Source organism: Aptenodytes forsteri, unplaced genomic scaffold, assembly GCF_000699145.1.
Source record: "Aptenodytes forsteri isolate BGI_AS27 unplaced genomic scaffold, ASM69914v1 Scaffold203, whole genome shotgun sequence".
Lineage (NCBI taxonomy): Eukaryota > Metazoa > Chordata > Aves > Sphenisciformes > Spheniscidae > Aptenodytes > Aptenodytes forsteri.
In genome coordinates this window covers 551,741-564,150 of record NW_008794160.1, presented here as the reverse complement: position 1 = coordinate 564,150, position 12,410 = coordinate 551,741, and the positions used below count along the sequence as shown (strand labels likewise).

General features: G+C 46.0%; 1 protein-coding gene across 1 annotated transcript in view; it reads left to right on the top strand.

Annotated features, from left to right (window-relative positions):
* The first annotated feature begins 205 nt into the window (after window positions 1-205).
* The window catches only part of POLR1E (RNA polymerase I subunit E), a 13,713-nt gene continuing 1,508 nt past the window's right edge, over window positions 206-12,410 (top strand). The window contains exons 1-9 of the mRNA XM_019472420.1: window positions 206-277; window positions 3,031-3,116; window positions 3,861-3,916; window positions 4,311-4,455; window positions 6,244-6,351; window positions 6,833-6,929; window positions 7,694-7,827; window positions 9,036-9,117; window positions 10,743-10,874. Coding sequence (XP_019327965.1) covers window positions 255-277; window positions 3,031-3,116; window positions 3,861-3,916; window positions 4,311-4,455; window positions 6,244-6,351; window positions 6,833-6,929; window positions 7,694-7,827; window positions 9,036-9,117; window positions 10,743-10,874 — 863 coding nt within the window. The 5' untranslated portion in view covers window positions 206-254. The remainder of the gene's footprint in view (window positions 278-3,030; window positions 3,117-3,860; window positions 3,917-4,310; window positions 4,456-6,243; window positions 6,352-6,832; window positions 6,930-7,693; window positions 7,828-9,035; window positions 9,118-10,742; window positions 10,875-12,410) is intronic.

Below are 12,410 nucleotides of genomic sequence, written 5' to 3'. Positions count from 1 at the left end.
TTCAAGAAATGTTGTCTGTCTTTTAAAGATTTTTGACCTGATGCAAAACATACCCAAAACAGGCAAAGTGAAGTTTGCCTACGCCTGACTAGTGTCCGATGCCTGGGAATGTACAGCTTTGTGGCACAAGGGAAAATAAAGTGGATTCAGAGAAGGTTTTTCACAGCCCTGTATTCAAGTAATTTTTCTTTGTTTTTCAGGTCTCAGAAACTGAAAGGCTTTCATATGTGGGGAATAACTTCGGCAGCGGAGTTATGAAATGTAACTCCTTATGCAGGTATGGGTTGCTGGCAAAATGGGGGCAGGGACATGGAGGTGGAAGCAGAGGAATTCCTCAGATACAAAGTTCCTGGTAGCCTTTCTTAAAGCTGGCTCGGAAGTTCCCACTGAGGCCATGATTTGAATCAAGAGGATTTTGACAGGAGACTGGCAGCTGCATTGTTTGTGCATGTTACATCCCTTTGGAAGTTGTGAAGTTACATACAGATAGCGTGTATTTGAAAAGGTCTTGTAAAGGAAAGGATGAGGAGATGATTTGATGTAGCTGAAGCCTAGGAATAACAGCTTTGTTATTAAGAAACTTAAGAAATTAAGATTAAGGAATCACCAAGATCATCTGCTGCTGCCCAGGAAACCCCTGGGTTATTAATCACCATTTAACTTCAGGGCCACAGCACGATGCTGCTGCGTGAACTAAGAAGCTGTCTGTGCCACATGCTGTAAAAGGAAGCATTGGTGAAATCACCAGCCTTTACATGTCTTGGTTTAAGAATGTGGCCTTTGTAGCATTGGGGCAGATCCCACTAGCCTCCTAAGAGGTATTCTGTATGTGAGATCCCTCTCATTCTCTAATAGGAAAACCACCAAATGGGTGGAGAGCCAATGTGAAATAATCTTGCCTTGTTATACCCAAAGGTGTTTGTTTTCTCCTTTGATGCATATTACTGCTCCTACTAGGCTACACAATGCTGAAATGCATGTAATGTGCATGTCAGGCTCTTGGTACCAAGTGCTCTGCTCCATAGATCCACTAGAGTTGCCCCACGTGGTTTCCTTACATAGCTCATCTCTTCTCTATTTAGACTGCACCGACCTGATCATGTCCGACTAGTTAAAGTACAGGTGGGGTGAGGGAGTGAAGAGCAAACTGAGTTGTGTAAACCTGTTAGGAAGAGGAGGTGCTTTCAGATGTTAGTGCCCTGGTGGTCCTATGTTCTGAATAAGACTTGATATTAGGAAGCATTTCTTTACAGAGAGAGTGGTCAAACACTGGAACAGGCTTCCTAGAGAGGTGGTCGATGCCCCATGCCTGTCAGTGTTTAAGAGTCATTTGGGCAATGCCCTCAGTAATTTGCTTTAACTTTGGTCAGCCCTGAATTGGTCAGGCAGTTGGACTAGATGATCATTGTAGGTCCCTTCCAACTGAAATACGCTGTTCTATTCTGTTCTATAATTCTGTAAAAGGAACTGGTTTCACCTCTGCAAATAGTCCGTCAAAACATGCTAATACTAATCTTTGTTCTTCTTTCTGAGAAGTGAAACCAGGAGAGCTGGACCTTTAGATGTAACAGTCCTCAGTTTAAGAAGCTGTAGGTGAAAAAAGGCACCAAGGAGCTTTTTATTCTTGAGTTGGAGAGATAAATTTAATTTAATTAATATGTATGATACAGGTATCAATGCAGTATTATTTCTAGGTGGATTTAGTGCTCTTATCTCTGCACACTTCACATAGCTGATTAAGAGATGGGTTTAGTGGCTTAAGTGGTTCTTGCCTGCACCTCTGGAGATCCTGAGCTACGGAAACTAACAAGGCAAGCGAACTGCTGATATACGTTCAGCTTCAAGTATTAGCTTTGCATTAGGTGTGCACATGCCTCAGGATCTCCAGAGATAGAGGCAAGAATCAATTAAGTCATTTCTTGCTTTTCTTTCAAGTTTTCCCACCCCATCCTTCTGTCCCTTTCCTCCCACATCTGCTTCAGCTGCACGCATGAGGATTTCCTCCAGTGGATCCATTCCCGTAGCTCTTGGCAGCTGTCGGCCTAACACTGTGCACTCACAACTGTTAATGTGGGTATAACAGGGAGCAGAAACCACCTCTGAGCAAACAGCCCAGTTTGTTCTGAGTGGAAAGTCAATGAGTCAGCCAAACCTCTGGGCTTCCTGGGACAGGAGGAACTGCCCAGAGATCCCTTCTGGCCAGTGGGGTGCTGTGATTCCCACTGTACTTAGGCAGCTCCTCTGAGAGCAGTTGCATAGAGAGTATTGCTCCCACTGCAACAAGCAGCCTGTTGTGCAAGCGGGTTTTGTCTTCAGAAAGCGTGTCCTGAGTTTTAGGAAGATGTGCTATGGAGCAGAGCAAGTTCAGGCACCAGTCAGAAGGATCACATGGAATGAACTCTTCCGGCTGGATAAGAAACTGGTACAGTTGATACCCTGATCAGCTTCAGCCAAGGATGACATACAGCCTGTTCCTGGTGGGTCTCAGCAGCACAAACCATTTGGGCTTGCTCCTCTGAAATGTGGGATGAAAAAGAATTTACCTAAAAGAAATTATCCTATTTTAGAGACAGCAAAATCGCATTTCTGAGAAGCTCTGAGGACTTAAAGTGACTTGTACTAAGCAAAGAACTGGCCACAGGGAACCCAAGTTTTAAAAACACAGGAAACTGCATAGAAGCACTGAGAAACCACAGGTCCTGACACATCAAAAAAGACAAAAGAGAATAGCAGCTAGCACTTTGGCACCTAGACTTTGTGCATTTTGGAGCTAACTTAGTTGTCTTAAGAATTCCGCATTTACTTAGAGCAGCAAGTCTATTTTTTTTATAGATAGATATATCTATATAGTGCATGCCTTGGAGGAAACTTGTTTTATTGTGACATTCTGAATGTGCTTGGAAAACTTGTATTTGCAAGGCAAAAGAATTGGCAGGTGATGGGGAATACACATGGCTCTGCACCATGTATTTTAAAACATCACTTCCAGTGGACTGTCTCTCGCTAATCACTTGCCCCTGTTCTTCCCAGGTATTTTGTCGGTGTGTTAGACAAGGACTCTGGGCAAATGGAAGTCTATAATGCTGAAATATTCAACATGCAACCCTTGCTGTCAGGTAGGAAGATACTGTGTTTAACCCCAGCACCAGAGTCACAGCATGCTAGACCTATGTATGCATTCAGCTGTTGACTGCTTGGTTGCCGACAGCAGTGCTCTCTGTTTTCTCTCTGGCTGCTCTTTCTTCCTTATTTCTGCCTTATTCCATCAGCATGGAGGAAGGAGGATTCATTACACTCCCCTTCTAAGGGACTGCATGATGTGAAAAACAGAGAGAGGAGGAAACAGGGTGAAATTTAGGGTGGAGATTAAGCAGAGAGCATTACAGGTGAGAGGGTGGAAGTGCTGGAGTCAGTAACAAAGTTGTCACTGTTCAGAATAAGTGCAGCCTTGTCTAGGTATGCTCTGTTGAGGGAAGCCTGGAAATTGTCAGGTCAAGGGACTGGATCACTGAAAAGCAAAAGAGCTTTTCTTCAGCAGAACTGCTTTTTGTTGCTGAATCCAGGAGGATAACCCAAAGAATACAGTCTTTTGGGAGCTTATTTTTCCCCTGTGCAGCAGGACCTGCAATCCATGCATTACGCTTGTAGGCTTTATAGCAAAAATTGGCCTGCTTTTCCTTTTTTGTTCTAGATACGTACTTTTATATTCAGTATGTTCCTTAATTGACAAAGTCCTATGGGAGAGATCTTGAAGTGTTGTGCCAAGTCTTTCAGTAATGGATTAGAGCTAAAGGAATACTGAATATGTATGCTGTCCTGGCTGCTGCAAGCCAAGCATACTAACTTTTGTTCTTTTATAGATAACTTAATACCTGATGACACGAAGGATTATCAGAATAAATCCTACAGGGAGAAGGTAAAGTTGAAACCCCATATCATATTCTGCTGTGATTATCCAGGTAACAGTGGCAGATGATACTTGTCTGAGACTGTGATGTTTCGTTTACTGCAAGGTAAACCTGTGCAGGTTCAGCATTCTCTGTGCCTTGGAGGTCTACGAGACAGCACACTATTAGTGCCTAACTTGGCAGTATTTTCATAATTATTTCAGACTTGATTACAATCCCAGTTACTTCCTGCCCCCTTGCAGATCAGTGCTTGTCAGATGGTTGGGTTGTGCCCAGTGAAATGTTTGAAGTTTTCTTAGAGAATGCGAATGTGGAACAAATGGTGGTTAGCTGAGTTTTCCTCTTAGATGCAAAGTGTCTTCAGTTCAACAGTGTGTTTTAATTTGCTTCTCTCTTGCACAGATGGATTTGTGCATTGAGGCCTTTGGTACCAGCAAGCAGAAGCGAGCTCTGAACTCTCGGCGATTGAATGCAGTGGGCAATGATATTCTGAATACTGCTGTGACAAAAGCAGCAGCAAACATTATAGATGCAAAGGGAGTAACAGGTAAGAATATTGTCTTGGGGTTTAACGAAGGCAATCAGCCTTTTTCTGTCTGTTCCTTGCCAAGTATGGTAGGAAGAAAAAAGGGGTTTTCTTCGAGTGACCAAGGAAGCAGCTGGTCTAACAAGCTGAGAAGGGCACATGTGGAGGAACTCATGGGTCTTTCTGGTGGAAAGGGAGCTGCTTCCTTCTGATCCTGCTAGACTTAGTGTGGGAGTTGCCTGAATGAGGGAAGGTCCCTGTGGCATCAGTGTCTGCCCCTGCCCATTGTTGGGAGCTCTTCTGGGAGTCCCTGGATATCAGTTTACTGGGATAAAGGCAGTACATTCACCTGGTCTGAACTGAGACACTGAACGTTCATTAAAGTGAACTGTACCCTGGCTTCACAGTGGCATGTCTATGTAAAATGGTCCGTGCCCTAAACCAGGTCACAGCCCCATCAGGTGCCATCCCCAGTGCTGTTACGAGCCAGACTGATGGACTTAGGCTTCTGCTATGGAGGAGCCTGCAGCAAAGAGGAGTCTGCCGTGGCCTTAGTTATTGTCACTACTGCAGGAAAGTTCACTTTCCAAAGCATCACACTGAGGTGATGTTTCAAGGAGAGTTGATAACCCCACTACTGAGTGCTGGTGAGGCTGCATCTGTATTATGTTGTCCAGCCTGTGCCACCCCGCTGCACCCCTGCCCTGATCAAGAAGGAGGTGGAGAAATGACAGAGGAGTCATGGCAGGGCAACAAGAATGGGCAGGGGCTTGGAGCACACAGTTGACAAGGAGAGGCAGAGAGAGCTGGGCTTGGTTAGTCTGGCAAAGAGGAGGCCAGGGAGGATCTAACAGCATCCCACAGGTACCTGAAGGGCAGTCAGAGGCAAACCTTCTCAGCAGTGCCAACAAGGGTCAACAGCACAAATTGCAGTGGTCCCTGGACCTTGGGAGGTCCACGTGGGAGACTGGGGGAACCTTCTTGCCTTGGAGGGTGCTGCAGCTCTGGAACAGGTCACAGAGAGGTGTGGAGTCACCATCCTTGGGAGTTTCCAAGCTTTGGCAGGACAAAGCCAGGGCTGCCCTGATCTAGTGCTGTAGACAGTCCTATTCTGAGCAGGAGGTTGGACAGAAGACCTCCAGAGCTCCTTTCCACTAGCACTTCGGGGATTCTGAGTTTTACTGACTGTGAATAGGAGAGATGTCTGTTGACTATAGAACCTGTCAGCTCTCATCCCTTGTGTTCCAGGTTGGGTATTGACTGTGCTCTCAGAGCTGCTTTGTGCCAAAAGGATGTTCAATGGAACCCAGAGTGCCAAAACCATATTCTGCCCACCCTGCAGGCAAGAGGTGCAGCAGCAGCAACCAGTTTGTCTTGGTGCACTTCTTTCCTAGATTTTTCTCTAGTCTGGAGTGGCTTTTCTAAATTTTAAGGAGCAGAAAGTTCTTGGTAGAAGTGATGACACCAGTCTAAAACCCAGCATGCTCAATACATAGCAGGCATATCAGAAGCTCTTGGACTTTCTGTGCCTACTGGAATGCTTTTTGTACAGTAAGCACCTACATGTGGCAGTAATGAAACTATTAATAGGAAAGAGCTGTAGCCTTTTCCTTACTACTGTCCCAAGTGAGATAAACTGAACTGGAGTTTTAAACCTTTAAAACTCCAGCTGTGACTAAACTGGTGTTGACCCAAGAACCACCATTGAGTAGACTTGTGTTTAAAGGAAGGATTTGGGTTGTGGTCGTGTTCTCTGTGGTTTTGTCTGCGTGGTCCAAATACTCTCTTCTTTCCTGCTCCCCTCCAAAGCTCTGATCCAGGACGTGGCCCAAGATGATGTACAGAACATCTCCATCTTCCTCCCACCGTGTAATGAAGATGCTGACAAACCAGAAAATGTTTACAAGTTTGAGGACAGTATCTTTTTTCTGTGGCAGAGTGGTTTCCCACACCTGTAAGCCTCGATGTCAGTGGTCTGGCATGTGGGAGTGAGTGCTGCCAGGCGCGTGAATGAGCTGAGCCTTCTCCTCTCACAAGCCAAAAACTGAGAGCCAGGGACATGCTGTGTTGAGATTTTGGGGCCTGCAAGTCCCATATCCTGCCTCTTTCCTACAAAGAGCTGGATGCTGTGCCTCCCTGTTGACAGCAGTTTGACTGGGAATAGTAATGAGGTTAGCCATGCAGAATTGACTTGTGGTTGAGCCACAGTCCTTTAGAGACCTTTGTTATTGGCCAGCTTCCTAGTCTTGTTACGTCCTGCCTGTATATAATTTCCTTCCCTCCTTCCCTGCCCCACACCTCCTAAAGCAAGAGTAGGTAGAGCTTATCTCACTGTGGGCTGTTCAGACCAGAAGGGAGAGCAAAGGCATGCTTGTTCTTTTCTTTAAAATCCTTCCAGTTCTGTCCCCAGCAGAGTATGAAGCATTGCGGGCTCCAGCAGCAGTCTTTGTTAACATCACTCCAGAAGAAATCACCAAGAAAACAGAAGATAAAAGGTAATGCTGCTGCAAACAGCATTGTAATAGTCAAGGTGGGCCCTGTGAAACTGTAGTTTTTCTATGGGACAGGATGGCTACTGATGGCTCCACAATACCTAGGCTGATCTTTTCAGTGCAGAGGGAGGACATTTAATAAAAGTACAGCTGAGCAACACCTACCTTGGGAAATGTGGGGTATAGTTTTACAGGTGAGGAAGTTGTGTGCACAGCAGCATGGCTGCCCTTTGGGGAAGTGATTGCAGAGGAACAGAGTGGAGAAATCCAAAATGGGGTCTGAAGGCAGGTGCCTGGAAGGGGGGACCACAGAGCTGTGCTGAGCATGGTATGCCCGTGGCTGGGCACAGTCCCAGCCAAGTACAGACTTGCTGTGGATGTTGCTGTGGCTTGGTAAGCTGACATGGACGTACACTTAGAGCTGTTAAGCCTTGTGCTGAGGGGCTGAAGTCAGCAGGAAAAGCACAAACAGCACCTCACTCCCTGTGCTTCCTGCCTACTTGTGCCAGAGTAGAAGCGTGTGTGTGTGCCATGTTGAGAGCCTGCAGTTTCTGCAGTGCAGGGACCTTCTTAGTAGCTGCACACTGAAAGGAGCTGGCTGAATGTGGTGTGCTCACAAAATAGCCTCCTGGGCTATCCTTTATAGGTGTCCAGGGAACTCTTCTCAAACAGCTGAGCATTGAAGTTACAGGTGTGTCCTGTCCTCCTGATGATGTAAACTGGTCCCTGGTTCTTTGAGCCTCATCTTCCCCCTCTTTCTCCTTCAGCCATTGCTCCTTTGTTTTAGAGGAGCTGAAGTTTCTGCCTGCTGATGAGAAGAGCAGAGATCACAAAGCCCGATGCCTCTGGTTCCTGGACACCCTTATTAAGTTCAGCTACCTGAAAGTGATCAAGAAGAAGCGTAAGAGAGTTTTCAGCTCCTCCACTTTTAAGCTACCTGCTGAGACTTGGTTTGTAATTACTGCAGTAGGAAACAGTAAAGCTGCCCAGAACGAGCTGTGATCAAACAGCTAGCTGCAGCAGTTGCTTTCAGCCTTGTTTCATGCTGAGGTTGAGGATCTCTGTGTTGTTGAGGGTTGTTAGATCTGCGTCTGCTGGGAGATGTACGTCTAATCCTTTTCAGTCCCTTCCTAACTGCCATGCATCAGGATGGCACCATGAGATCCTCTTGGTAGGAGACAGGGTAGCTTAGATTGGAATTTTTGAGATTCTTTCTAGTTTATCAATAGTTCTGTACTTATAAACATGTTTTATATTTTCACACTTTATTCCTAAGCCAAGAGGCTGGAAACTATCAGCTCTCTCCCTCGTCCAGCCTCCATATTCCAGGTGCAAGAGCCATACAGTACACAATACATCCTTTATATCTCCTTTTGTGCTTTTGAGAATGTTTTCATCATCCTTTGCTTATTAGCTGAATGTGTGGATCACAGCGATCATACCTCTGTTGTCTTCAGGATCTTTCTTTTAAAATGGCAGGAACTGCTCTTCTCTTCTCAAAAGCACTGCACAAAATATTTTGGTTGAGATTTTCAAGACTTGCCATCTTCCATAGAACTTGTGTATCTGAGTCTCCTTGTCAGTGCTGAAAATGTCATTGTTAGCATTTTCAATGGCAGGGGTGTGATGGAGGACGAAATGGCAAGCCTGTCTGTAAATACCTTCCTGCATTGCTGGAGACACAGGAGTCACTCTGTAGGACTTAGTCAAGGAGGATGTGGAAATGACTAGTCTTGGTGCTAATAGGAATTTGTTAGTGTGGTTTCAGTTTTAATAATATTTTATGACAGGACCATCTATTAAAAGGCAGGAATCTATTAAAAGAAATATATGTGTAGGCACACATGCACGCATTTTAGATTGTGTAGTATTGAAGTGGGAGATACCATTTGTAAAGAAAATAAAAACTGTTAGGAGCCTCTCTCTGACCTGAAAAATGATGAAACCTAGAAATCAAGTGCCCAGGTTCCTTTTAGGTTCTTTATGTTCCTGGGAAGAGGCAATAAATGTCATGGTAATAATAAATGTGCTATTATGATAGCTGGTGATGGGCAGTACAAGGAAGAGTATGTGTTTCTCATTCCACTGCAAAACCTCTTTCTGTCCTAGATCCAATGGGTCCTGAATGCCCACACATTATTAGCAGGAAACTCATGAAGAATTTCACTTCACTGACCTACAACAATGGCAGGTAAGGAACCACGCTTGCCTTGATGTTCTTGAGGCGGAGATACGACAGAGTTCAGCTTGAAGGGCCATGGACACATTTTCAGGAAACCTCCTACCAAAATGGAAGATGGCAGTAGCTTCTCTTGCTTCACACCCTGGCCCTGTAGAACATTGGGTTGTGGCTGGTGATAGTCCATTTTAGACAGTGCAGGTCTAAAATGTGACTGGGAGAAGCAGGGTCATGTGTGCAAAAGCAAGCCTGCACCTATGGATTTAGCTAGTGTGACCGAGTGGGGTGCCCAGCCATCCGCCTGACCATTTCTGGATGCAGAATGGGTGCTTGCTTTGCAGCTGACTCTCGACTGTGCAGCTAAATGGGCAGCTGTCTGCATGTACATTTTCACTGTGAACCAAGGCAGCTGACGGATGGATGCGTCAGCTCTTCCACCGTCCCAGAGTGGGTCAGGACAGAGGTAGTGCAGTGGCTAAATAATGGTGCTTTTTTTTTACACTCACATAGTTTAACTAGCGTAACAGGGGCACTTTTACATGAACCTAGACCTGACTTGACTTATTTGGATTCTCCATTGAAACCTGCACAGACAAAACTGCATAAAGATTTGCACTGGTTAACTCGCGCTGGGCTGACACCCATGCCATTGCACCCATGTGTATACAGGCCAAAGAGTTCTGCCTAAGCTTTGCCCAGGCGTTGCCTGCCAGCAGTGACAAAGTTTGGTATAGTAAGGTAGGGTCTGGTTCTGCCGTGGACGTCAGCCAGGAGAATCCACCACCCCATGACTGGAGCAGAGGCTGGGAAGCTACTGCAAGGTCCTCCATTCCAGCAGTGTTAGAGCCACTTGTGTGGTGCTGAGTGCTGTCTCACTGCAGGGAGGGCCTTGGGCAGCTGTTGGAGGCTGTCTTTGACCAGGTGGCCCTTGGCTGCAGCCTTAAGAAGGATGCCACTTACAACTAAGCAGTTATAAGTTTGGATAAATGTTTTTAGCAATCCTGTTGAGTGGAAGCACCAAAATGCAGGTAAGAGTGAATAGTATCCTCACTCTTGCCACAGTGCCTTTGCCACACTCAGGGAGCCAACAGCCTCTCTGCCTAAAAGGGGCATAATGCCGATGCTCAGCTATTGTACAGCTGCACTGCTGCTCTTAATCTGACGTGAGCAGAGAATTTGAGTCCAAATGGGCCAGCTTTTGTCTGAGACGAGCAGTCAAATGCTCCCATAAGATTGCCAGCCAGGGATCTGCTTTGTGTGGATTGTGTATTTGAGGTGTCATTAGTAGTTACACACTGAATGCCCTCAGAACAGCTTCCCTTTGCTTTGCTTTTGCAAGGGACCAGCCTGCCAAAGAGACTGAAGTGCCTTTAGTTGGTGATTTTTGTCAAGTTTGCACAGTGATAAACAACCCCAGGGTCCTGCACTTCTGAACAGAAACAGGGGCATGTGAGGAGGATAAAGAAGTCTGTTAGGCCCCTGTGATCAGAGGTCTCTGTTGCTTTTGCTCTTTTTTGGTGTCTAGGAGAAATTAGTCATGTTTAACTGGGGCTCCAGTTCTGTCTGCACCTCATGGGGGTTGTGTTTTGGGTTCACTGACACGCCACATCTCATGTGTTCTCCCTCTTGCCATACAGTGTCCAGAATTTAATCTCTGCATCAATGAAGGCTAAAATCACAGCATACGTCATTGCATTGGCTCTGCACATTAACAACTTCCAAACAGACCTCACCGTCCTGCAGAATGACATGAAGCTCCAAGAAAGCAGGTGAGTCGTCATGCTTGTTCATACCTGCTGAGATATGCTGTGATCCTCCCATAAAGAGCCCCTGGGGAGAGAGCTCTAGCCTCTCTGGCACCTGGGTAGTACAGTGATACCTGCTGGCGAGTCCCTCTTGTTTTAATTGGTCTTTTATGACTGTGTTGAAGCTTTATTTTGAAGCCCTGATGCTCATAAAGGAGCGTGGTTCTATGTCTCAAACTTTGAAAGGGCACTTGTCACAAAGAGGTCCTCAGGTGCATCAAGAGGCTCTTCAGCTATTCTGCAGGGAAGGAATCTAAGGCAGGCAGCACCAAAATGGGCAGCTGGGACAGATTCCAGGACAAGACCTATCCACTGCCACCCAGCCCCTTTTCTTGCCTGACAAATCACATCACTCTTCACCTTCCTGTCCTCTGTGCCTCTTCTTCCTGCAGACCTCCAGTCCCTGTTAGGTACCAGTCTGGGTGTAAGTGCAGGTTTGCAGCTGAATGCAACAGGAAAACTAGAAACAGGGATTTTTTTCTCACAATCACACTGTGAGCATGTAGTTGGTGTTTACATAGAGGAATCCCAGGCCCCTGAAATTTACCCACTCTGCACTTGGCACTGAGGAGATTGTTTTTGTTTCTGAAATACTGATGGACCTGGGGACTTTTTAGCAAAGTATCATGCGAAGAGGTTGTAGGCAGAACTGCTGGCCCCATAATATTTGAAATAAGGATTCGCCAAATCGGGGTTAGTGAAGGTGAATGGGTAGAAAACAGCTTGCAGAATAAGCTTTAGGGCAAACAACCCTTGCTGTGTTAGCTTTTGCGGGCAGTTGTTCTCTAGATTTTAATTTTCAATGGAAGAATACTAAGTGTCATGCACCTGCTGTTAGCTGCAAGACCTGCTTTTCCCAGCAGGTGTCAGCCGGAGCCTGCTGCCAGCTCCTCTGGCTCTGGGAGCTGTTTGCACCTGTACTGTTTTGGCCCCTGCAGAATAAATCAGGAATTGAGCAGTTCCGATAAGCCAGTCCACTGTGTTTGCTGGGAAGTGTCCCAGCAAGCAGACATCAGCCCAGCAGGCAGCTTGTTAACGCTGTCTGGGAAGGGATTAGGTGGACCCATTAGTGACTGTTCAGCCATGCTCATTAGTATCCCTCTCCCACCTTGTCCTGTTCTGTGGGTGATGGTGACGCCAAGGACATGTGTTTCCTAACTCAGTCACATTGGTCTTTCTTAACAAGATTGCTTAGAGGTCATGCGGCTGGGTAGGAACTGCAGAAGGACACAAACCCTTCACTGCAACTGAGAAAAATGTTGTGGACTATCCTGGGGTTTCTGGCTGAGGGATGTAATGTTAAGGTCCAGTAATAACTGGAAGTTACCAGAGCCTTTAGTGACCTCTTGGTTTTGCAAGCTCCCTAGTCAGCCTTGATGCAATGACTTCTGATTTTGCTCCCAGTTATGTTTTTTATTCTTTGATGGGTCATAGTGGGTTTAACAGCAGTGTTTGCTGTTGGTTTCCATCCATTTTTTCTTTTTTTTTCTTTTTCTCCCC